Source organism: Strongylocentrotus purpuratus, unplaced genomic scaffold (assembly GCF_000002235.5).
Source record: "Strongylocentrotus purpuratus isolate Spur 01 unplaced genomic scaffold, Spur_5.0 spur5_scaffold_1, whole genome shotgun sequence".
Lineage (NCBI taxonomy): Eukaryota > Metazoa > Echinodermata > Echinoidea > Camarodonta > Strongylocentrotidae > Strongylocentrotus > Strongylocentrotus purpuratus.
The window spans coordinates 24479881-24506803 of record NW_022145594.1 but is presented as its reverse complement, the minus strand read 5'-3'; the positions used below and the strand labels follow the sequence as shown (position 1 = coordinate 24506803).

General features: G+C 42.9%; 3 protein-coding genes across 3 annotated transcripts; 2 read left to right on the top strand and 1 right to left on the bottom strand.

Moving 5' to 3' along the window:
• The first annotated feature begins 8808 nt into the window (after positions 1-8808).
• LOC115921299 (protein ALP1-like) lies at positions 8809-9678 on the top strand. Its single transcript, XM_030978640.1, has one exon. It carries the CDS (start codon positions 8809-8811, stop codon positions 9676-9678), a length of 870 nt encoding a protein of 289 aa, XP_030834500.1.
• Positions 9679-11602: 1924 nt separating this feature from the next.
• LOC115921298 lies at positions 11603-12588 on the bottom strand. The gene is made up of 2 exons (XM_030978639.1): positions 12113-12588; positions 11603-11815 (listed from the first exon to the last, which is right to left on the bottom strand). Exons 1-2 carry the CDS (start codon positions 12401-12403, stop codon positions 11603-11605), a joined length of 504 nt encoding a protein of 167 aa, XP_030834499.1. The 5' UTR covers positions 12404-12588.
• An 11046-nt stretch (positions 12589-23634) lies between these two features.
• Positions 23635-25645, top strand: LOC115921297. The gene is made up of 2 exons (XM_030978638.1): positions 23635-23723; positions 24298-25645. The coding sequence occupies exons 1-2, from the start codon at positions 23635-23637 to the stop codon at positions 25643-25645; spliced, it is 1437 nt and encodes a 478-aa protein (XP_030834498.1).
• The last annotated feature ends 1278 nt before the right edge of the window (positions 25646-26923 follow it).

Here is a 26923-nt window from a genome sequence, read left to right as displayed (position 1 = left end):
TATGAATACAGCTTAGTCCAGATGAACAGATGAGGGCAAAACTTCTTCTAGGGATGTAGGATCTATTTTAGGACCCCGCCAAAGAAACTTAATATATGGCAATTTCGAAGCCGAGTACAATGGGGCAAGTGATTGAGGATCTCTAGGCTCTACCTGAACCTTTTTCTTTTGTGGGGGTTAACGGAGTAATTAAAGCAACAAACAAACGGAAAACATCAACAACAAAAATAGATATTGAGCAAACAAGTTGTAGGTGTCATAGTAAAGTGGTCAATTCACTTGAATGACTCTCAATCCTAAACTTGCTGGTTAGAATCCCAGGTCGACACTAAGGTATCTGTATTAATACACATTAATTATCTTAGCCCTGAAGTCTATGTGAACCTGACAGTTGATTTGGATACACTAGTTGTAGGATCTACAGTAAGAACATTATTGGTGCTAGTTAGGCTTCGTGGGTAAACAGAACAATTTATGTTATTATTATTAAACAAAACTGTTCTTGTGTGGCCTTAACGTCTAGCTTTTACGTGAAAATGTGACTATTCTTTAAACAATGACATAATCAATCATTGCATATGGTCGTCAAGGAGATCAGAATTGAAACTTACTGAACACATTGAGCTTGGTGTTGATGTTTTGCACTGGAATTTGTCCTTTCCGGTCCACGACACAGCAATAGGTTCCCACATCGACGACGGTTATATTTTCCAAGATGAGCGTCGAATTGTCGTCTTGCAAACTTGCTCGATTTGCATATTCTGCTCCTAATGTTATGTTCCCCTGGCAAGGAACAAAAGCTTCTGACGCCCGGTACCGTTGTTGTAGTACCAGTAGATATTAATTACCGTGCCTTCTCCGAAGAGACATGCTATGTTGACAGTGTCACCGGCCGTCGTGGAAAGTTCTGTAGTAGTTCCAGAGACGCTGACTGCGGCCCAGATCAGTAAGGTTATTACGACAGAGGCTGGGTTGATAAGACAGAAATAATGAACTCAACATGTAATTTTATATCGAAATAGCTAAATGAATACAATTGTTCAGTAGCGTACGCAGGAGGTTTTTTCAAGGGGGGGGGGGGGGGGGGGGGGTAAGCGGACACTTTTTTGTTGATCCCCCAAAAATCGCAACGACTCAGTCAGCCGTTGAATAAGCGGGGGGGGGGGGAGTAAGAGGACACTTTTGTTTTTGTCTCGAAATTTCAAAATTTGACATTTTGCTCTGTTGGGGGGTGGTAAGGTCAACTTTTTAGGTCAGCCATTGGCATATTTTTTTATTTAAAAACAAACAAACAAACAAAAACCAAAGAGGGGGGTTCTCCAAAATACACACATACAAAATACCAAAGGGGGGGGGGGGTTTTCAACCCCAGCCCCCCCCCCCCCCCCCCCCCCCCCCCCCCCCCCCCCCTTGCGCACGCGTCTGCAATTGCTGAACCCTGCTGGGACACAGCGTGCGATGAGTAAAATGTAAGGGTGAAGATGTCGGTCGGTGAAATGGTTCGCGAGAGCGATTATTATATATTGTCCTCTCTCTTTCTTTCTTTTGCTCTCACTTTTATTCTCCCCCAATTTGTCTAACTCTCTCTTCTTTCTGCATACTTCACATTCACCACAAATGTATAACAGTAACTAAAATATCAGTCTAGGTTTTATAGCGCTTCATATATCGACGGTGTCTCTAAGGGTTTTACAAATGTATTATTTCCCTGTAGGCGGTTTCAGGCTTCAGTGCTCCCAAGGAGTGTAGTAACTCCTTGGTGCTCCACACAGCGTTAATAGGGACGTTTAGGTTTGCAAGACGAGAACGTGGACTGCAACATGTGACATCCTTAGGCACTACAAGTGCCTTAAAAGAACGTCACACGTGACTGCCGGTGCCTTAAAAGGGGCGTCACACGTCCACGCAAATCTAAAAGTCCATATTAAGGACTTTTAGATTGAGTGGACGAGAACATGCGTGTCCATGAAAAGCCGTTTTAACATTTATTCCCGATTCTTGATATCTAGAATTACCATTGCTTTACAACAGAAAATCATTTCTTGATTTCAAGAATTACCATTACTTTACAACAGAAAATCATTTCTTGATTTCAAGAATTACCATTGCTTTACAACGGAAAATAATTTCTTGATATCAAAAAAATAGGAATGAATGTTAAAAACGGCTTGCCATGGACACGCATGATCAGTGGACGTTCACGCCATTCTCGTCCACTCAATCTAAAAGTCCCTAATAACGTTGTGTGGAGCACTCAAGCCAGTCGCTATTTCATAGACGCCCGCAATGCTAAGCAAAGTGTAATGACCTTGGCATCCTATACCTTGTACTAATTAACACCTGGAGTTAATGTCCTGCCAAAAAATGTTAGTACCGGGATGGGATTCAAACCCTCGATCCTTAGATTAAAGCTAATACAAAGTTTGGTAATATTTCAACAGGATTGGATTATGACATTTTAAATTTGCAGAACCATTGTGAAATCTAGTGTTGGAATAAACAACTTTCACTAAAATGCTAATGATTTTGAGAAATTTAAATTTCAAATAGTACCCACGGCCATGACAAATCTAGGAATATGCAGTGCTGTTATATAATTTCCAAACGGGAATAAAAAATCGGTCGATTTTAATCAAGAAACATATAGTTTTGAAGCTAAAGTAATATCAATCTTGAGAGGGAGCTATACAACATAAACAGTTTAATATTCATAACTTAATCACTTAAGACTCGATTTTAGCCGTGACAACGGTCATTAAATGTTGCAGGATCGCATAAGTTTTGTTCATTTGAACCAAATTCATGACCCCATAGCAAAACGTTGTACTACCTTTGAGGACCACTGTACCACAACACCTCCACATAAATGTATGCATCATCATCAACAAAGGTGATAACAAAACAGTTAGCATCACATGATTGAACGCCTCTTCAATGTCAATTCCTAATGATCGAAAATTCACCCCGGAATATAAACTATTCATAATTCTATTTCTTCCACATGAGCGGTTTAAATACCCATAATATTTTTGATGAAATACAAGTAAACAAAGTTATCATTTAATTGGTAGGGTATATATGCATAACGATGTACGTTATGTGAACATTGGACCTACTTCGAATGAGTCATTGTTTGAGGGCGTGGCTTACTAACCTTTAGCGATAGGTCTCACGTTATCAACATCAACATATTTAGGCAGTTATATTAATAGTCGAATTATTAATATTGTGCAAGAAAAGTTTTGTCAATATTCTCTTGCGAAAAGAAAACCCGATTTCAAGGCCACTGGGAAACCCCCGAAAAGGAAATGCTATTTCTTTATGGAAATAGCTGCATAGGTTACAAAAATGTTTCCACCAGGAACTGAACCCGATTTTTTTTGTTTAGGTATAACATCATCAACCACTAGTCTAGACCACAAAGACGGTTTAATAGATATTCGGCTCAACCAGAAATAGCCACACAAAAAAGCCTCTACAAACCCTCAAAAAGAAAGGTAGTAAGGAAGAACAATTAATTTAATAGCTACTCAAATTATATCACAAACCCACTTGATTTTTCACATTATGTCCATTCATCATTATGTATGTATTGCGTATGTATGTATTATGTATGTATGTATGTATTGCGTCTCAATGCTTCGAAAATCAACAAGTTAAAAATATATATATACATATAACGTCTGAGACCTCGAATTTTCGTCCAAAGCTGGAAATTACTGATAACCGAATGAAGCTCTTTTGTGTGAAAAGTCGAAGCTTCAGACGATTCACAGAATCATTTAATTCATTTTCCACTCTTTATACATATATATATATAGAACAAATAATTTAATTTTGATAATCCTCCTTCACAGCAATATACAAATGATAATGAACACAATTGCTATACAATACATCTTGTTATTTCATACCATCACAAGTTCCATTTTATTAAAAAGCAATACAAATTCCATAATCTAAACAAATAATTACATGCACTATACCTAACTTAAATTTCACCCGGGTCTGTGGGCCAGGTGCGTACGCAGGGTGGGGGGGGGGGGGTTAACCCCCTCCCCCTCAAATCTGTTTTATGTGTGGGTTTTGGAAGATAACCCCCTTTAAATCTCACCCTTTTTTTCTGTAGCTATGAACTCCATTATGGTCTGCATTCTATTACGCACTACGAGTCACTATGGCCCAAATTCACAATGGAGGTTTGTCGACAAACCTAGGTTTTCGTGCGTCATAATTTATGACACGTTTCGACGCGTTTTTACGAACCAGGTTTGTAAAAAAAAACGCGTCAAAACGCTTTATATGACGTAAAAAAACCTAGGTTTGTCGACAAACTTCCTTTGTGAATTCGGGCCAAGGGGTTTGTGCCTGTCAACTAATTCAGCACTTAGACTGTTTCAAAGTCAACCCGATGTTTGGCGCGTTCGTAAGTTCCCTAACAACAGCCCCCTTTCCGAATGATTTAGTCTTCTTACCTTGTATATCTGCCATGGCCTTTTGTTCTTTCTTCTGCAATCTCAACAATTCATGGACGCTAACACAGTAATGTGTTCCAAAATCAATTTCTCGTGATTATGCATACCTGCCAACCCTCCCGCATTTTCCGGAATATTCAGAATTTCTGGAATTTTAGGACCTTAAAATGCGGAATATGCCGCATTTTGGAAATTTAAGCCGAATTGGGCTTGTTCTACCATTTGCCGCGATTTGTGTGAGAGCTCTCGTATAGTATACTGTGTGTGTTGATGGCCGCAGAAGCTCATTTGGCTTGTAATGACGGTTTTGCAGCATATTTGTGCCACTGATCTCTACCGTAGAGATCAGCATATATATATGTGTGTGTGTGTGTGTAGCGCCTGGCCTGGCATGAACGCTCCATACATGTACACACACACACACACACACACACACACACACGCGATAAATTTTGAGCGAGCGGGTTAGCTTCGACGTGTGATCGTGAATGGGTTACTACACTTGCAAAAGTTTGTCAGTTTTACTTATAATGTCTTCCAATCCCAAGGAATACGCTTGCTTGATGGATTCATGGAGTTTACCGTACCGTACTGACTTTTCAATTATCTAATCCAGTATTTGGAAGAAGTGTGTCAGGACTTTGGTATACAGAGTGAACGCACGCTGCAATGCGGCACTGGAGCTGAGTCAGTGCCAGTGGAGTTGGGCAGCAGTGGCGATGCGTACCGTACATGTACTGTGTATAGTTTGATCGATGCATGTCAAATGTAGCCGTAGCTGAGCTGTGTTGGACAATCGCTACACCGAATTGAATTGCATACCTGCCAACCCTTCCGAATAATCCGGAATGTTCTGTTTTTCTGGATTTTTAGGAACCCAAAATCCGGAATATCTGTTTTTTTTTAAAAAATCAAGATTTTTAAAAATATTTTTAAATTAAAAAAAAAAAATAATAATAATTAGACCTATTATTATTATTTTTTTTGTTTGGTCTTGCTTAAGCCAAATTAAGCTTGTTTTATCATTTGACGCGATGTGAGAATTCACGTATTGCGTGCGTTGAAGGGCTGCATGATTGAGCAGCGAATTTGTATTCGCTTTTTTGCACAGATTTACCGCGTATTGCCAGTTACACTGCCGCTGCATGTGCGAACGCCTGTTAAGGGTACAAATTTCTTATTTTCGAAGACATACCTTGCTAAAAATTCTTAATTCTCATTTTCAAATGTTGGCAGGTATGGATTATGTATACAGTTCTATTAGTTTATCGAGTACTAAAAAGACACGGCTGCCCGTGTGATTTATGTATACAAAATCCTAACATCTAACATGTAGAGACATGAATTGAAGATTTAGCTTACGTCTACGCAAACTACCCCCATCTACAAATATATATTTTTGTATATGTGATGATCTAGACTTTGACACCGTTACAAAAATGCAGTGACCAGATGACTAAGGTATTGAGGTATTTGAACCAGAACGTATATACAGAAATGAATCATGATGTTATGTTTCTATGCCAATTCATACTGCTACCCCCATGTACAAATATATATGATGATCTAGACTTTGACACCGTTACTCAAATGCAGTGACCTAATGAGTTTAGATTTTGAGGAATCTAAGCCAGTATACACTCTTAATCATCAGGAACAACGTCATGGCAAAACTCGGAGGCGCTTTTCTTCCACCCCCCCCCCCCGTTCTAACCCCCTAACAAAATTAAAACGAAATATAAAGATAAACCGAGACATGCCTTTTTCATATGATAAGTAAGGCTACAGTCAAGCCACGTTTTGAATGTTTGAACTTGTTATCTGGGAAACACAAATTACCAACACTGTGACGTAATTTGCGAGCTTTTCTCCAACTTTCACAAACTTAAATGTTCTTAATTATAGATGACATAATACAATTGTTTGATACATTGGTTGTATGAAAACATATTTGAAATAGTCATAACAATTAACGGTGAACGTATGATTAAAAATGTTCTTGAGGTACAATATAATTGTTAATGTAATTTTTTGAGTAGAGGGACAACAGGAGGAAAGCTCACGAGACACGTCAAAGAGTTGCCAATTTGTGTAAGATTAATCGCACCTTTAACAAATCATAAATTTCCTATTTTTAATCGGATTTTGCTCAAACCTTTACTGACCTGCTTCTCTATTTTGTGTGCTTCTATTAAAACCAATTTAATAGGTTGACTTCCCCTTGAACGGGTTTTAACATTCCATTGTGATTTTTGTACACTCCATTAATCATCATCTGTTAATAGTATTGACCAGCTTTTATGCCTTTTGGGGTAAACATGTTTTCCAAAAAGGTTATTTGTCTGTATGCTTCAAAAATAACCTTGCAAAGTGTCATATGACGCAACTTTAATTGTCAGCAAAAATACCCCTCGGGGGAAAACCCAACTGTTTAGACTCCAGTGACCATGGTTACAACATGATACAAACATGACACAGATATCGGAGATGATGCATTAAAGAAGAGAAATAGATTTTCATCCATGATATTTGCATAGGATCGAAAATCATGACCAACTATTATTTACTTATTACAATAATAAAAGATCTACATGTACAATTGTGATAACGTTTTATTAAAGATAAAGGTGAGTTCTGGTAATGCGATTGCATTGTGAAAGAAAGGGTGTGGGATGGATCACAAAAGTTGATCATATAGCATGTAAGTATTGGTGTGTACTGCAAGGTTCTGGAGTCATCAAAATCATCATAAATTTGGCCCAGTCTTGGTAAAGTAACAATCACTGTACACAGAAAGATGTATATGGGACAACACAAATGGTTCATACGAATGGATTTAACGTGCATATACACACAGGTGATTCCGCCATTGTCTGTTCATGTTCATATACAAGCTTAACGATATTGACCTAATACGTTTTATCACGTACAAGGTCCATGGTTTTGTTTACTACTTACACGAAACATTCACATGATAAACTCGCTTCACTGTTCGTATATAGAAACAATTCATAATATCATGTTTGCTCTGCCAATTTTATTCTGCTATGGCGACTACTTTAATAGACTTTGAACTTGTTTAAAAGCACAAAAGCAGTGCCAAAATTAGCAAGATTTTGAGCGAACTGAACCAGTATGCATTGATCATTAAGTACCAGGAACAAAAATACACAACCTGTTCATCAAACTGTTTAAAAACCAAGGCTTTTAGCCTGATTTTGGCGCCAACATGAGATACTTAACAATACTTATGATTATGGCCCCCTTTCCGAGCAATTCATTCTTCTTACCTTGTAAATCTGACATGGCCTTTTTTTCGGTGGTGACAATGAATCATGGACCCTCACAGTGGTGTGTGCAAATACAAATCTCAAGTTATTATCAAAGCAGATACGCCGCATAACGAACATGAACAAAACACCCTTTAAGCGTTGGTCACATCCCACCGTGCGTGTTTTTAGTCCGTACGGTTTTTGGGGAGGCCACGGCCGCCACGTTTTATGAAAACGTAGGGAGGGAGTGGCAAAGGCAGGGAGGGAGTACCGGCAAAGCACGTCACACGCACGGTGTAAGTACGTGGCCCGCACGCCACGCCTGGCCTAGAGCGGTTGCGTGCATCGTACGTTGCGCACGTGGTAAGTGCGTTGTACGTGCTTACAACGTGCTTACTACGTGCTTACAACGTACGGTCTCCGTGCGGTTGCCACGTTATCTTACAGAGGCCGTACTTACACGTGCTGCTCACGTACGGTGTCCTTACTCACTCGCACGTTGTAAGTGCGTGCACGTACGAAGAACTTGGTGAGTCGGGGTATGTCGAAGTATATAGGACGACATTCCCATTTTCTCTAGAAGTCCCAGCTGCTGCTGCCTCCTCATGATGCCGTCCATTCCACCGCAGAGACTCCGGGTTCTGATGCTGCAAGAACACCTTCAAGTGGCAACGCATGAGCACGACGTGGTATTACTTGCCTTGATACGGGAGAGAGAGAGGCAACAGAGATGCCGACGCAGGAGATGGTGGGTTCGCCCATGGATCGAGAGGAGGAGGCTTTCGGGCAGTACGAAACGTTGTTCCAAGAGCTAGAGCGTGAATCGCGGGGGGACTATGTCGGATACATCTGAATGGACCCAATCTCTTCGCCGAGCTCCTGCTCCGAGTGACCCCTCGAATCTCCAAGTGCCCAAGGTGTGTGTCTTCATTTCTGCCATAACAAATTCTTGGTTTTGCTTTAAAATTTACGACTTCCGGGTGGCACACAACAGCATATCCACGTTCGTGCCGGAGGTCTGCACCGCCATCTACAAGGAACATAAGGAGGAGATGTTCAACATGCCCTCCACACAGGACGAGTGGAAAGCCGTCGCCAGCCAGTTTGGAACGCGATGGAACTTTCACCACTGTTATGGGAAACATATCGCCATCAAGAAGCCCAATAAAAGTGGATCGCTCTATTACAATTATAAGCGCTTCTGTTCTGTGGTGCTCCTGGCCATCGTGGATGCTAACTATTCCTTCTTGTGGTGCAAGGTGGGGGCAAACGGCTCTTCCTCAGACGCAAGCGTGTTCAACGAGTCCACCCTCCGGGGGGCACTGGAGGACAACACCATTGGATTCCCAGCACAAGATCCACTTCCAGGCGACGACCGGAACTTTCTCTACTTCATCGTAGGCGATGATGCTTTTCCCCTGCGAAAGTGGCTCTTGAAGCCATACAGTCGCCGTGCCATGACCCACAAAGAGAGCGTGATGAACTATCGGACCTCTCGGGCCCGTCGGGTTGTGGAGAACGGCTTCGGGATATTGGCTCACCGGTGGCGGTGCCTACTCACCACCCTGCTGTTGGAGCCTGACAGGGTGATTCGCGTTGTGTTGGGCTGCCTCACCCTTCACAATTGGCTGCGAAAGCGCCGGTCCGGACTACAGGACCTTAATTTGGACCACGAGGATGAGGATGGCAACGTGGTCCCCGGGGCCTGGAGGGAGGATGTGCAGATGACCGAACCCAACCAGATGGTCGGCCAACGGGCCTCAAGGGAAGGGAAAACCCTGGGAAACTTATCGAAGAAGACCGGGTTGACCGAGAAGAACTCAACCAGGCGCTCCTCCTGTTTCGCCGAGAACGAGCAGTTGGCCTTTTCCTTTGTCACACCCTTTTCATGTGACCCCTTCTCCGATCCACCAGCAGCACCCTCCTCATGATCAGACGCTTTGGCGTCACCATCTGACTCTTTTTCGTTCCTCCTCTCCTCTTCCTCTCTGGCCCTCTCATCTTCCGCGGCCCGTTTCTGTTGGGCCTCTCTGGGCCTTCTTATCTGCTGCCTTTTGAGCTGGAGATGCAGCTGACCCCTTATTCTGTGTCTTCTTCGGCGCCATCTTGGAGACGAAATGTTGGCACTCTTCCGTTGGGTCGGCTTTTGTATACTGCATAAATCAGTGCGCACAACGTGCGTTGTAAGTGCGGAGCACGTGCTTACTCGGTACGGTCCACGTGAGTTCTGCGTGCTCATTAGAAAGTTGAACTGGGGAAGTGGCGAGTAAGCACGGACCACGCGCTTATCACGTGCGCAGCACGCACGTGCTAAGTGCGCATTCCGTATAGCAAGTGATCGTGGGAAACAAATTTAAAAACGCACGGAGTCAGTGCGTTGTGCGCTCGTTGGCAGTACCGGGCATGCACGTCACGCGCACTGGGGGTGAATCGGTAGCCCGAACGCAGCGAAAGTTCCTCGTGCACTAAAAGTGCTACGGTGTGTCTGCGTGCTCCCAAATCCGTACGGAGGCGGTACTCACCACGTACCGATACCCAAATTTTGCCCACGTTTTTGCACGTAGACAGCACGCACTTGCAAGTACGGCGGGATGTGACCACCGCATAGGCAAATCCATGCTGATTCATATTCATGCTATGTTTACTTCCTCAAATGTATGCTTCAAATGCTTCCATTAAATATAAGTTAATATCAGAGTTGACTTCCCCTTTAACGTATTTCTATATTCATATCCCATTAGTGTACACTCAAATAATTGTCGTTAGCTAGTATTAACCAGCTGTTATGCCTGTTTGTATAAACATGAATTCAAAAAAGCTAATGTATATATGCTTTAAAACGTAGCCAGGCAATGTGGCATATGGCGTAAACTTAATTGTGTGCTAAAATACCCCCTGGGGAAAAACCCACCTGTATAGACCCCCGTGTTCATGACAAAGATAATGGAGATGGTGCATTGGAGAAGAAGAATAGATTTCTATCGATCATATTTGTATGGGATCACAAATCGAAACCCCTTTGTATTCACAATGCTCTTATTGAGAAAGAAAATCCAACACTAAATTAGGCGCCTCACACTGTTCGTAAGAGGAACAAACTCTTCATTGACTGATTGTACAATAACATAATATCTACAGTTAACAGCTACACTATTCATACCCTCACCAAGTTTTGTAATTAAAAGAAAAATGATTTGCCCGATTTATGTTTCTTTGAGGACGTGACATATTAAAGTTATCATCTAAAGTATTCAACGCAGGCCCTAATTCAACCAGTCCACGTTTCATTCTTGAGTAAGGAAAAACGAAGTAAAACATCCAAATACAAGGGCTATGAATAAAATAGATGTTGACTGTACACCTGTAATAATGCTTTGTTATGCTAGGAGTCCACTGGGCCGCGCCAGTTGGCGCCAGTTTGCGCCAATGCAATTTACTGTGGCGCCTAGTGTCGCCAATAAGGTGCCTAGTGGCGTGTAGTGGCTCAAACTGCCTCCCAACTGGCTCGTGGTGGCCCGCAACGGCACCAAATTTGAATGTGGCGGCAAGAAAATTTCAAAATGTTTGAAATTTTCGTCGCGCCACTTGCATCGAGCAATCAGCGCCAAGTGTCCGCCAAGTGGAACCAAATGGCGCCAACATAACGCCCTTTGGCGCAAACAATCCGCCTATTGGAATCCACTGGAATGTAATGGCGCGCGCCAAGTTGCGCCAATGAGATTTCGCGCCACATGGCGCCACTTGGCGCCAAGGGGCACCTTGTTTGCGCCACTACGCGAGCCAAACGGCACCCGATTGGTGACTACTTCGCGCCAAATGCCACCTGATTGCCCGCCATTCGGCGCCACTTGCCGCCTATAACAGCAGGGCGGCATCGCAGGACGTTCTCACAGTGATGGCGGCAGTTCTCCAAGCTCTAGGGATGAGGTTGTGCTGGGCATCCTCCTGGTCCAACATGCGGACGTCCCATGCTTGATAGTGCTTCCTGATGAGGTTGTGCAGCATGACGGCAGCTTCAATGAGCAGGCGGACTGTGTCTGGTTCCTGTCTCATCTGGCCAAGGAAGCACTGGAACCGCAGAGCCAGAATACCAAAGGCATTTTCAACCACACGCCTTGCCCTGGACAACCTGTAGTTGAAGATCTTCTGCTGTTGGTCCATGTTACGACGGCCATAAGGCTTCATCATGTACGTCCTCATGGCGAAGGCATAGTCTCCCACGAAGAAGTACGGCATAGGGTGCTCTTCATCATCATGGGGAAGAGGAGCTGGATCTGGGATGCCTAAAGTGCCAGCTTCAATGCACTCCTTCAGTTCACTGTTGTTGTAGATCTGGGCATCAGACTGATGGCCAACCCCACCCACATCGATCCAAAGGAACTGGTATTTTGAATCTACCAGAGCCATCAGGACAACCGAGAAGAACTGCTTGTAGTTGAAGTAAAGGCTGCCTGATTTGTTGGGCTTCTGGAGACGGATGTGCTTTCCGTCATAGCCTCCCAGACAGTGAGGAAGATTCCATCTGGCTTCAAAATCACCTGCAACCTCAAGCCAGCCTTCATTGGTTGTGGGGAGGGAGATGACTTCTGTAGCATACTCATCCACTACCGCTCTGGCTACATCAGGGACAAACTTCTGGATGGTTTCCTTGCCCATTCGGAAGTTGAAAGACAGCTCGGCATAGGTGGCCCCATTGGCGAGATGGCGCAGGAAGACGGACAGCTTGAGACCAGGGGAATGGCCTTCCTGATGTGGGTGTCCTTTTTCTGCAAGTGGGGTGTAAGCCTGACCAACAGGTCATCAAACATCTCTGGGGACACCCTTGTGTAGTTCTTGAACTTCCTCCTGTCATTCTCACTCAGCTCTTCCATCAAAGTGTGGTACTGTCCACGTTCGGCCCTCAACTGTGGGTGGAGCATGGGTCTAAACCACCAGTTGTGCTTCCTTTTCTTCTTAGGAGGCTCTTCTTCTTCAGGATTGGCCAGCATACGTTGATAGGCAGTGGCCACCTCAGCATCTCTTATCATCTTCTGATGGAGCAGTATCATCACTCCAACATTATCAAAAGCCTCAGACATATCAAAATTGTAAATATTTAGTAGAGATGTTGTTCATACAGCAGCTGAAGAGGGTCTGAACCAGGTAGCCAATGGCCGGTATTTATTTAGTCGGCAAGTAGCGCCAAGCGGCGGCAAGTTCAAACCAATTTGGCGACCTTTGGCACAAACTAATTACCAAGTGGCGCAAAGTAGCCGTCTATTGGCGCGAATGGCGCCAACAGGGTGAATTTTGGAATCAAATGGCCGTGTAATGGCGCAAACTGGCGCGAACTGGCGCAACATTTTGGAGCAAGCCGGGTGGCATTTGGCGCACGCCATATGGCACCCAGTTTATTCCACTTGGCGACACATGCCGAGCGGACATTAATTCGGCGCCACAGCGAGCCACTACGCGCCAATCACATAATCTTTGGCGCGAACTGGCACCAACTGGCGCCGGCCCAGTGGACTCCTAGCATTATGAACATGTCTCGGATGAATATATTTTCTTTCGGTCTCTCTGTGGCTCTCTCTCTCTCTCAGCTTTTTCTCTCGCTCTCTCTTCCTTTCTCTCTCTTTGTCTCCCTCCCCCTCTCTCGTTCTCTCTCTCTCTCTCTCTCTTTTCTCTCTCTCTCTTTCTCTCTCCTCCTCTCCTACTCTCCCCTTTCCTTCTCTCTCTCCCCCTCTCTTCTTTTTTCTCTTTCTCTCTCTGTTTGTCTCGCTGTTTCATACTCCCCTTCTCCTCTTCCCTCTCTACAACCCTCTCTCTCTCTCTCTCTCTCCCTCCTCCTCTCCTACTCTCCCCTTTCCTTCTCTCTCTCCCCTTCTCTTCTTTTTTTTCTCTCTTTCTCTCTCTTTTTGGCTGGCTGTTTCCCACTCCCCTTCTCCTCTTCCCTCTCTACCACCCTCTCTCTCTCTCTCTCTCTCTCTCTCCCTCCTCCTCTCCTACTCTCCCTTTTCTTCTCTCTCTCTCCCCCTCTCTTCTTTTTTCTCTTTCTCTCTCTTTTTGTCTCGCTGTTTCCCACTCCCCTTCTCCTCTTCCCTCTCTACCTCTCTCTCTCTCTCTCTCTCTCTCTCCCTCCTCCTCTCCTACTCTCCCCTTTCCTTCTCTCTCTCCCCCTCTCTTCTTTTTTTCTCTTTCTCTCTCTCTTTTTGTCTCGCTGTTTTCCACTCCCCTTCTCTTCTTCCCTCGCTGCCACCCTCTCTCTCTATCTCCCTCCTCCTCTCTTACTCTCCCCTTTCCTTTTCTCTCTCTCCCCCTCTCTTCTTTTTTTCTCTTTCTCTCTCTTTTTGTCTCGCTGTTTCCCACTCCCCTTCTCTTTTTCCCTCGCTACCACCCTCTCTCTCTGTCTCCCTCCTCATCTCCTACTCTCCCCTTTTCTTCTCTCTCTCTCTCTCCCCCTCTCTTCTTTTTTTCTCTTTCTCTCTCTTTGTCTCCCTCCCCCTCTCTCGTTCTCTCTCTCTCTCTCTCTCTTTTCTCTCTCTCTCTTTCTCTCTCCTCCTCTCCTACTCTCCCCTTTCCTTCTCTCTCTCCCCCTCTCTTCTTTTTTCTCTTTCTCTCTCTTTTTGTCTCGCTGTTTCCCACTCCCCTTCTCCTCTTCCCTCTCTACAACTCTCTCTCTCTCTCTCTCTCTCTCCCTCCTCCTCTCCTCCTCTCCCCTTTCCTTCTCTCTCTCCCCTTCTCTTCTTTTTTTCTCTTTCTCTCTCTTTTTGGCTGGCTGTTTCCCACTCCCCTTCTCCTTTTCCCTCTCTACCACCCTCTCTCTCTCTCTCTCTCCCTCCTCCTCTCCTACTCTCCCCTTTCCTTCTCTCTCTCTCCCCCTCTCTTCTTTTTTTCTCTTTCTCTCTCTTTTTGTCTCGCTGTTTCCCACTCCCCTTCTCCTCTTCCCTCTCTACCTCTCTCTCTCTCTCTCTCTCTCCCTCCTCCTCTCCTACTCTCCCCTTTCCTTCTCTCTCTCTCCCCCTCTCTTTTTTTTTCTCTTTCTCTCTCTTTTTGGCTGGCTGTTTCCCACTCCCCTTCTCCTCTTCCCTCTCTACCACCCTCTCTCTCTCTCTCTCTCTCTCCCTCCTCCTCTCCTACTCTCCCCTTTCCTTCTCTCTCTCTCCCCCTCTCTTCTTTTTTTCTCTTTCTCTCTCTTTTTGTCTCGCTGTTTCCCACTCCCCTTCTCCTCTTCCCTCTCTACCTCTCTCTCTCTCTCTCTCTCTCTCTCTCTCCCTCCTCCTCTCCTACTCTCCCCTTTCCTTCTCTCTCTCTCCCCCTCTCTTCTTTTTTTCTCTTTCTCTCTCTTTTTGGCTGGCTGTTTCCCACTCCCCTTCTCTTCTTCCCTCTCTACCACCCTCTCTCTCTCTCTCTCTCTCCCTCCTCCTCTCCTACTCTCCCCTTTCCTTTTCTCTCTCTCCCCCTCTCTTCTTTTTTTCTCTTTCTCTCTCTTTTTGTCTCGCTGTTTCCCACTCCCCTTCTCCTCTTCCCTCTCTACCACCCTCTCTCTCTCTCTCTTTCTCTCTCGCTCTCATGCTCTCTCTCTCTCTCTCTCTCTCTCTCTCTCTCTTAGTAAGCACTTTCTTTATTTTTATTCTCCCTTCACCTTCTTCCATTTCCATCCTGTAATGAAATGTAGTCCAATGACAACAAAATATTTTTTACGGGAAAACAATTAACTACCCAACTGAATACATGTTTTGCGTAAGTAATATTTACATCAATTCATTACGAATTTTTTACAACGTATTTAAAACTCGTATAAACTCGTATAAACGAAATATAAACGAAATATATACTCGTATATACTCGTATAAACTCGTATTTACGAAATGTTCCCAAGTAGTACTTTAACAATTAGGCTAAATCTTAAGTCTTGGTTACCCAGGTGGCAAAACAAATAATAACATAGTTGATGCAATCAAATCTACCTATAACTAAGAAACATATTTAACTTCAGTATCTTAACTAACTTAACTGTAAAGACATAGGCCTAATTAGAAATACATTTAGTACAACGATGCTAATTCGTCCGAAATTGATAAAAAAATCGCGAAATTCTACAAAGGCTTGGTAGCGAAAACTTTAGCGTAAAGATATAAATGTATACATTTTTGCAAATATGATAGTGGGGCATTTCAACCCGGCTTATGTGATTTAAACACATTTGTTAATATAATGTTTTATTACAAATCCTATTTTATCAGGCGTTCTCACATATGCAGGTCGGCATATCAAATTAAATCGTAATGAATATGTGTTATTATTGTATTTAGCACACTAGTATCCTGCAATGTGTTAGTCTTGTCCAATGTCTCAATGCAGTGTCTTTCAATTTCAAAAAGCAAAAACAGTAACAAGGTGCTTTTTAAACATAATTACTGAATAAAAATAAACGTTTATCTGCCTTCATTCATCATTATCCGCTCTTAATCGCCGTCGTGTTGTACATTCACAGTCTGCATCGTCTCCACAAGAACCGACTCGTACCCTCGCTTTCCTGCACACAACATGCATGTGGAGAAAAAGTTCGGGATATGACGATGATGGCAGTATTTCCCCTAAATAATTTGCATAAGCCTCAAATTGTATCAAAATGTACTTTTCTTCATGATGAGGCAGAGATCTTAGGGTTCCAAGAGGTGATGTCACCTTGAGTTCAGAACTTCAGTTATCTAGAAAGAATAAAATTATATGCACTTGTAGCATTTTTCCTATTAATGAGCCTAGGTATCTAAATCTAATCATAATACATCTGATCATTTAAATATCTTTAAGTTTTGTCGGAAAAGATTTACTTTGATGAAACATCCTTAATGGACCTTGACTTTTTTATTCCTTAGTGGGTTCCCCCAGAATGAAACTGACTATTATATGTCAACATGTAAATATGAAATGACACAGTTTACGTGACACAATATCAAGATTGTGCCTCTTTCTTTAGGAATGGCCTCATTTTCTTCATATTCTTCATCGCCTCCTATTCCATCCCCATCTTCTATATATATTTTTTTGGAGGGGGCTTCAATATAAAATTGAATATTATTCCCCTTTTTCTTCAAAATCCTGGATCCGCCCTTGAGCCCTGTTTCATAAAACTTGTTAGGACAGATCTATGACAATTCTACTCAAATCCATTAAAATGTTAAAATGTCCGTAGCTTATATCAATAATCACATATAGTTCTTTTTAATTCATGAAACGTGGCTCAGGTACTACCTTAATTGTTGTTGAACGACCCATCAATGCCGGCATTCTTGAGGGCTTTCACCAGGTTCGGTGTCTGCCTCGTCCGAGGGGTCTTCTTCCTCCAAGCCTGGAGCATGGCCAGGGTTCCTGAATGATCGCCATGGTCTCTGTTGCTCTTGAGGTATTGATTGACCTTGAACTGCCTGAAGCCGAAGTTGATGCCAAGCTGCTCGATGGCATGTTCATCCTTGGGATTCTCAGCAAGCGCTGCGATTTTCTCATCCGGGACTCCAGCTGAAAGATGAAGGGAAGAAAAGTTGATGACTCTGGACCAGGACCCCGTCTTACAAAGAGTTGTAATTGATCAAAATAAAATCAATCGCAATGTTGCAGTCTCCTATGCCTTATGTACATAGCTGCGATTGATATAAATCCCAAATAAGATGCAATTGATTTCAACTCTTTGTAACACAGGGCCCAGGTCTATCCCCAGTAATATGAAACATACCTGTATAATGTATACAAGTATGTAAGGTCACGTCCTCAAGACCCTAACCAGAAGTCCATTTAATAAAACTTGTTATCCGGAACAAATGATACATTTCTATGGCGAATTTGCTCTTAGCAAGTCACCTGAAACGATTTTCAGTATCTTATAACAACAGTTTATTTCAATAGATTATAAATTATTATTGATAACAAGTTTAATGAAACGGGGTCCAAACCAGCAACAGATCAAGCGAAACAATACTTAACACCGAATGGCTAATAAATGGAGGGTTTTCAGTCTGTTTGGCAGTGTAGATGGAGTATCTAATACTTGAACCAAACATTCAATGATTTCTGGGCCCCGTCTTATAAAGAGTTACGATTCGTCCTTATGTACAAAGTTGCTATTAATATCAATTGCAAATAAGTTGCAATCGATATCAACTCTTTATAAGATCCCAGGGGGTGTTTCACAAAGGTCCTAATTTATTGATAAGTTGGACTTAACAGTTATGGAAAGTCGTTAGCATCTATGAAAATATTTTGTAAAAAGTTATTTTAAAAGGCATGAAATGTTGATTCAAATCCTTCATATTTTCTATAATCAAGGAGATTTTATTTTCTTGATGCGGAATTTATAAAAAGTCTACAATACTTCAATTTTCGCTTTTGAATATACTGCATTTTAAGGCTACAAATGGCTCTCCATAATTTTTAAGTCCAACTTAAGAGTTAAGTTTGATTTAGAATATTTGTGAAACACTTCCCTGGTCTTTTAAAATGATAAAGCTACAGTCCCATATACGTCCCGGACCGTCCCGGACCATCCCGGACCCCATCCGGGGTGATCCGGGATTCGGTCCGTGTTGACACCGTGTTGGCACCGGGGTGGTCCTGGATGGTCCTGGATGGTCCTGGATGGTCCTGGATGGTCCTGGGCGGTCCGGGAGTCGACCCGGATGTTTTTGACGGTCAAAAACTGCCGGGGTGGTCCGGGACGGTCCGGGACAATAGTTTGCTGGGTCCGGGGTCATCCGTAGTGGCGCCGGGGCGGTCCGTGTTGATCCATGGTAGTCCGGGAGTGAGTTATTGACCCCGAATCACCCCGGCGCCCCTACGGATGATCCCGGACCCAGCACGGTGGCGACACGGATCACCCTGGACCAGCACCGGGGCGTTCCGGGATGATCCGTGTTGGCACCGGGATGGTCCGGTGTCATCCGTGTTGGCACCGTGTTGGCACCGGGGTGGTCCGTGGCGGCTCCGTACTGGGTCTGGAATGATCTGTACTGCTGCCGGGGCTATGCCCGGACGGTCCGGGGCGGTCCGTAGTGGTACCGTGTTGGGTCCGGGGAGGTTGCGATTTTTTGAACAAAACATCCCGGACCATCCCGGATCACCCCAGACCATGGTCCGGGATGGTCCGGAGTGGTCCGTGCTCGTCCGTGCTGGTCCGGCTTTATATGGGACTGGGGCTTTACTTGGGTTAATCTTGTTCCTCCTTACTACAAAAACCTAAACATGTGAGAGCTGTGTTCATCTATAATACATGTCATACTTATATTGGTCAATCGAAGTATCAAATATTAATAAATAAAGGCTTTACAAAAATTGAGGTCCTGGGAGTGGAGATTGCAGTGGAGAGAGAGAGGGAGTGGAGATTTAGTATTTAATCCATTGACCGGGGTACTAGTGTATCTGTATTTAAAGCGCCTAGAGACGTTTGTATTTAATAAGCAAAAGCAGAATACTATGATTATTATTATTATTAACAAACCAGTAGTGGAGAGCAGCAGCCCCTCATCCTTCTATGAAACTTTTTCCTGTGTTTAAGTGACATTGTGTACTTCATGTGACCGTAGTCTAGATCTCTAGATCTAGACGGTAGACCTACATTACAAACTTTGTGAATTTGTGAATTCGTGTTTGGTGCAACGTATTAGGCCTATGCCTTGGATGTTCCTGCTTTTTAAAGCCGAGCCAGCAGTGGAGAGTAGCAGCCCCTCATCCTTTTATGAAACTTTTTACTGTGTTCTTTATAGTGACATTGTGTACTTCATGTGACATCTTTATAGAGTCTACATTACAAACTTTGTGAATGTCTTGGATGTTCCTGCTTTTTAAAGTCGAGTCTGCAGTGGAGAGTAGCAGCCCCTCATCCTTTTATGAAACTCTCTCCTGTGTTCTTAGTGACATTGTGTACTTCATGTGACCGTAGTCTAGATCTCTAGATCTAGACGGTAGACCTACATTACAAACTTTGTGAATTTGTGAATTCGTGTTTGGTGCAACGTACTAGGCCTATGCCTTGGATGCTCCTGCTTTTTAAAGCCGAGCCAGCAGTGGAGAGTAGCAGCCCCTCATCCTTTTATGAAACTTTTTACTGTGTTCTTTATAGTGATATTGTGTACTTCATGTGACATCTTTATAGAGTCTACATTACAAACTTTGTGAATGTCTTGGATGTTCCTGCTTTTTAAAGTCGAGTCTGCAGTGGAGAGTAGCAGCCCCTCATCCTTTTATGAAACTCTCTCCTGTGTTCTTAGTGACATTGTGTACTTCACGTAAGAGTCTACATTACAAACTTTGTGAATTTGTGTTTGGTGCAACGTACTATACTATGCCTTGGATGTTCCTGCTTTTTAAAGTCGAGCCAGCAGTGGAGAGTAGCATCCCTCATCCTCTTATGAAACTTTTTACTGTGTTCTTAGTGACATTGTGTACTTCATGTGACATCACTTTTATATAGAGTCTACATTACAATCTTTGTGAACTTGTGTTTAGTGCAACGTGCTACGTTTTTTCTACTCTTGAACTCACTGGATTCACCAAGTCTAGATACCATTTTATACAATACATGAACATGTTACCTAAATCACCCCAACAGGATAGACAATGCGGAATTTGCCACCGGAAGGGAAGTAGTAATCGCAGGTGGATATCATGCAATGACTGTGGACAGAATAACCACTCCAGCTGCTGTGGAGTAAGTTATAATAATAATAATAATAGTACATTTATAAAGCGCAGAAACTATCCAACATTAGGTATATAGTCTACTGCGCTACAAGAGCTCCTGATATGCTTAGATTTACGGTACAGTTAATTAAAAAGAAGTGTTTTCAGTTTTGACTTAAAGACGTTTACAGATGGTGATTTCCTGACTTCAAATGGCAAGTTATTCCAGAGTTTTGGGGCTGCACAAGCAAATGCTCGATCACCTAGCGTTATTTTTGTTTTGATAGATGGGATCTGTAGCAACAAAGTATCTCGGGAACTGCGCAAGTTGCGATTGTGTTGATTAGGTTTGAAATTCAACAGTTCTTTGATATAAGTGGGAGCTTGACCAAGAAGTGCTTTATATACAATCAGCAAGATTTTGAATGTTATTCTCTGGCGTACTGGTAACCAATGTAGATTTCTCAAAATTGGGGTGATCCGTGTGAATTTAGAACAACCACAGATCAGCCTTGCACAGGTGTTTTGAACCCGTTGCAATCTCACTATTTGACAGTCAGGGATCCCATACAGTAGACCATTACAATAGTCCAGCTTATTGGTAATACATGCATGTACAATGTCTTTCGTAATGTCCTTATCTAAATATTTACGAATACGTCTGAGATTATAGATCATGTAGTATGCTGATTTACAGACATTTGTGATGTGCTCTCTCATATTCAAATTCGAATCGAACTGTACTCCAAGATTTCTTGCACTAACAGATGGTTCTATTACAGAGTCTCCAATTGATACACTGTTCAAGTTGATTTTGGATGTCTGTTTAGGTGTGCCAATGATCATTAATTCAGTTTTACCATCATTAAGCATGAGCCTATTTTGCAACATCTATCCACGTACAAAGTCAACACATGTTTCTAGGAGTGAGACACATCGCTCTTTAGCATGTTCATCAGGTCTGAATGATACGTACAGCTGTGTGTCATCTGCATAGCAGTGGCATGATATCTCGGGGAAATTTGTTCGAACATTTGAAATGAGATTAGCAGTGTACAGAGTAAATAACAAAGGACCCAGCCGAGAACCTTGTGGAACTCCGAAAGGCACTGGCAAATCATCAGAGATCACATCGTCTATTTTGACCTTCTGATATCTATTCGCCAAATACGACTCTATCCATTCAAGAACACTACCATCTATACCAAAACAGGTCTTTAAAGTTTCTAATAAGCAAGAATGATCTATGGTGTCGAATGCACTACTTAGATCTAATAACAGTAAAAGAGAGACTTTCTGGGAATCCATAGCCATCAATAGATCACTCTTTATTCTTAGCAGTGCAGTTTCAGTACTATGGAATTGTCTATATGCAGACTGAGTACATGGCAAAAGTGAGTTGTAATTGAGGTGATCCATAATTTGCTGGGTAGCAGCACCCTCAACCAACTTCGATATATATTTCAGATTGCTGATAGGTCTTAAGTTCTTAAAATCTGTGTCAAGACCAGGTTTTTTCAATAAAGGTGTGATGAGGGCATTTTTCCATTGCATGGGAAAATGACCAGTCGAGAGAGAAAGATTAATCAATGATGTGAACACAGGAATTAATATGTCGATACATTGTAGAAGAAGTTTCGTGGGCATAGGATCTAAAGAGCATGACTTCTTACTGAGGTTAAGTATAAGTTTTTCAACTTGGTGCTCAGAAAGAGGTTTGAAATTGCTCAAAACATCGACATCATAGTAAGTTGCTAATGGAGAATAGGTCCTGGGTTCATTCATTGCATCTAATCTAGTTTCAATATTCTTGTGGATTTTCACGACTTTGTCACGAAAATAATCACCTAGGTCATTCACAAACTTATGTTTATCAGTACTACAAGGTATCAGGGGTTGTTTATTAGACATGTTCAATAGAGACTTGACAACATTGAATAACTTGTTTTGATTATCCTTATTTTCCATGATCAGATCTCTGTGATATTTTCCACGAGCTTTGTTCAGAAGTTTCAATGTTGCATTTCGAACAGACTTATAGTTGTCCCAATCACTATCGGCCCTAGTTTTCAACCAGCGCTTTTCAGCCTTTCTCTTTTTCCTTTTTTCTGTCCTGACACAGTCAGTATACCACGGTACTTGGGGACGTAACACTATCTGTTTAGTAACAACAGGGGCATGTTTCTCTAAGATATCACTAAGCGTAGTATCATACAACAAAGCTAGTTCAGTGAGGGTACTAGGTGTGTGCATACAGAGCTCGCTTTCAGCGATGTCTAACTTCAATCTATTCACATCAATAGCAGACAGCTTTCGAAATGATATCAGTTTAGAAGGCAATGGAGGTTTAGAAGAGTTTAGAAAACACATGACTGGAATGTGATCAGATAATATAGAACTATGTGGCCATGGTGACCCAAATACGATATCATCAGACTGACGACATATCATGAGGTCAAGGGTGTGACCGTGTACATGTGTAGAGAAATTAACCAATTGTTTACAACAGAGCGATTCGAGAAGATCTACAAAGAGTCTAGCATCTGCATTGGCAGTATCCACATGAATATTGAAATCTCCTATGATTAATAAAGGAGTGTTTGACAACAAATGACATTGAATGTAGTCATTAAATTCTGATACAAAAGATGTAACCGTCACTGGATGTGATTCAGAATAGGGCGGTCTATAGATATTAATTAGTTGCAAGCGAAATGATTTACATGAGATAGAATATTCTGCAAACTCAAAGGAGTCCTTTTCACCCGCAGCAACTTAATGGACGTTGATTGTCTCTTTATAAGCGAGACCGGTTCCACCACCACGACGACCCATCCGTGGTTGGTGAACAAAACGATATCCAGTAGGGATGAGTTCATGCAGAACCGTTGCATCGTTGTCCGTCAGCCAGGTTTCTGTCATGGCAATCAGGTCCGCGTTGCTATCACATATGAAATCATGTATCAGAGCAGTCTTGTTACAGACAGACCGTACATTTACAGAGCAAAGTTGAAAGTTCGAAGATGGATTACCATGGCTCTTCCGTCTGATACTGTTCTTTCTTTGGCCACCCCGAGATCCTCTGCGTGTTCTCCTTCGATGAATTCCAAGTGACTGAATGATATCATTGACGTCCTGGGGAAGCTGAAACCTTGGATGTCTCCATTGCAAGAGTTCGGCTGGGGGATACTTAGTCGCATGTTGAAAATGATGATCAGTATGATGTCTCACTGATGACGAGAGTGTATCACCGTCTTCCCTATCCGGCCCTGGATTGGGATGAACATCTCCAGCATGCAGGAGTTCTAGTTGGAAGGAAGCTGTACAGTTTGGATGGTAGGAAATTCTTCTCTTTAGAAAGTGCTTTCTAGTGAGAAAGTGCTTTCTGGTGAGAGGACCATATTGAATGGGCTGTACAAAAGATTCTTCACTACATTGCACAAAGTAAATCACTGAGGCACCTAAACATAGTGCAACAATGACACTAAGATGAATAGACCTCATTGTGTTTTGATCTGTAATCCCTACACTCAAGTTCAATAAAGCAGGCTATGTACAATAGCTAATGGTACTTACATAGAAATACACAGGAATACATGGCTACCAAACTACTGGAGATACAACCAAATCCAAAAACTGATACATCAGAATATGACATAAAAACAACACTTCATGAACTCCAACTTGTCTAGTAGTTTCCAGCTTACTAATACAAAAAGATGGTAACATAAAATTGTACAAATACATAAGAATAACAAGCAATCAGGAGCTCTTTTTGGAGAGCAAGCAAATGACATGTGCAAATGCCTATGCGCTCATCCAAGTTCAGCAGAATTCAGATCAATCGTGAACGGCAAACCATGGTATTGCCAAGACTGTTTAGCCCCTTGCACTAGGTGCAACAACAATGTCAAGTATGGTCAACGTGGCCTGGAATGTGACGAATGCAAAGCATGGACCCACAACCAGTGTGCAGGAGTTGACAACGACACTTATGACAATCTAGTTGAGACGTCGTTCAGCTGGGTTTGCCCTTTATGCGAAGCTATCAACTCCTCAAACTCCTCTTCCTTATCTGACGAGGAGGAAGCTGACGAAGACGACAACGGTGACAAGAATGATTGCGACCACGGCAAAGACAAGGAGAACAGAGACAATAGATCTTCATCAAAATTCAACTGGTCCAAGCTGAAGAAGCGGAACAAATTTAGATCACTGAATATCAACTTCCAAAGCATTATGAATAAGCGTGCTGAATGGGAAGCAATGATCCACGAATTACAACCAGACTTCATACACGGTACTGAAACCTGGTTGGATCCATCTATCAACAGTGCCGAATTTCTACCAGAGGGATATACAGCCCTGCGAAGAGATAGGCTATCAGACAGACATGGTGGAGTATTCTTTGCCTACAGAAAGGACCTCCCTGTAAAGCGTAGAAAAGATCTAGAAACCAATTGTGAGATCATGTGGTGCCAGCTTGATATTCAAGGAAAGCGCCCAATACTATTCGGGACGGTATACAAACCAAAGCACGACGACACCGAAACTGTGGATAAGTTAGCTGCTTCACTGGAGTTGATAAACAACTGTGCCAAACTTAGAGACATTGTGCTACAAGGTGACTTCAATCAACCAAACATCGATTGGCTTACTAGTTCAACCGTACTCAACCACTCTGCATCTAAAGAGTCAGCTGATAAACTGCTACAAACCACGCAAGCATACGGCTTGGAACAGAAGGTAATGCAGCCAACAAGATTGAACAATACACTCGACTTGGTGTTGGTCAACAATTCCTCCCTCATTGACGAGGTCTTGGTCATACCTGGTCTGAGTGATCACCATGCAGTTCTGACCGACCTAAACGTAGGGGTTAGGAAGAGCAAGACTCCTACTCGTAAGATCTACATCAGACAGAAGGCAAACGTCGAGAAAATTAGACAGGAAATGAGTGACTTTAGTGATGCTTTCCTAGCAGCTTCAGAGAAATCTGTCCAAGAGAAATGGGACTTGTTTGAGAGTAAGATCAAACTAGTCGTGAACGAGCATGTTCCATCAAAGTCCTCCAGTAACAGAAGAAATCTCCCATGGTTCGAAAGGAAGCACAGACGGCTCTGTAGGGAAAAACAGAAGCTGTACAACAAAGCCAAAAAATCTGAGGATAATAAAGACTGGGAGATCTACAGGACCTTCAGTCACTCTTTCAGAAGAGAACTTAACAGTGCTAAACGGAACTAAGTCTCAGATAACCTGTCCCACTGTATGGTAGAGAACCCGAAGGCCTTCTGGTCATTTGTCAAGAAAATGAGACAGGAAGAGTCTGGTGTTGCTGATCTCAAGGTTTCTAACGAAATCATCAGCGACGACTTGGAAAAAGCAGAGGCTCTCAGCAACCAATTTGCTAGTGTATTCAACATCGAAGATACATTAGACGTCCCAACCCTGGGAAGGAGCAGTGTTCCTGACATACCAACCTTGACCATAACGAACGAGGGTGTTCTGAAGCAGATCAAAAAGGTCAGGCCCAACAAAGCCCCTGGACCAGATGGTATTTCACCATGGATGCTACATTTGTGTGCAGAAGAAATCACTCCGGTGTTGACAGACATCTTTCAGCAATCTACGGACGAAGGAGTTCTCCCATCTCAGTGGAGAGATGCCAATGTCTGTGCCATCTACAAAAAAGGGCCCAAGGAAGAACCTGCCAACTACCGGGGAGTTTCTCTAACAAGTGTGATCAGCAAGATATTGGAACATGTCATCCACTCTCACATAATGAAACATCTAGAGGCCCATGGCATCTTGGCGGATAACCAACATGGTTTCAGGGCAAAACACTCTACAGTGACACAGTTGATCCTTACTACCCATGACTTGACTAAAAATGTGGAGAATGGAGAAACAACCCACATGGCAATCCTTGACTTTGCCAAGGCGTTTGATAAGGTGACCCACGAAAGATTGATTGGGAAATTAGACTACCATGGAATTAGAGGTCCACTACTTCAGTGGCTGAGACATTTCCTCACAGCAAGGACACAGAAGGTAGTCTGCAATGGCACTTCATCAAAACCTAAGAAAGTCTTGTCAGGCGTACCGCAAGGAACGGTACTCAGCCCACTGATGTTCTTGCTGTTCATCAATGACTTGCCAGACAATCTTCGCAGCACTGCCAGACTTTTCGCCGACGACTGTATCATCTATACAAACGGCAAGTCCAGAGAAGAATTGGATACCCTCCAAGAGGATCTCCACCAACTCGAAGCTTGGCAGAGCAAATGGGCCATGTCTTTCAACCCAGCCAAAGGTACGGTCATGAAGATCTCCAACAATCGGGACCCACCGAATATGAATTACACCTTCTGTGGTCAACCACTTCAAGAAGTGTCTTCTTATCCCTACCTCGGTGTGGAAATCGACAACAAGCTGAGATGGGACACTCACTACAAGAAGCTCACCTCCAAAGCCAACAAGGTGCTTGGCTTCCTAAGAAGAAACCTCTGGTTTTGTACCAAG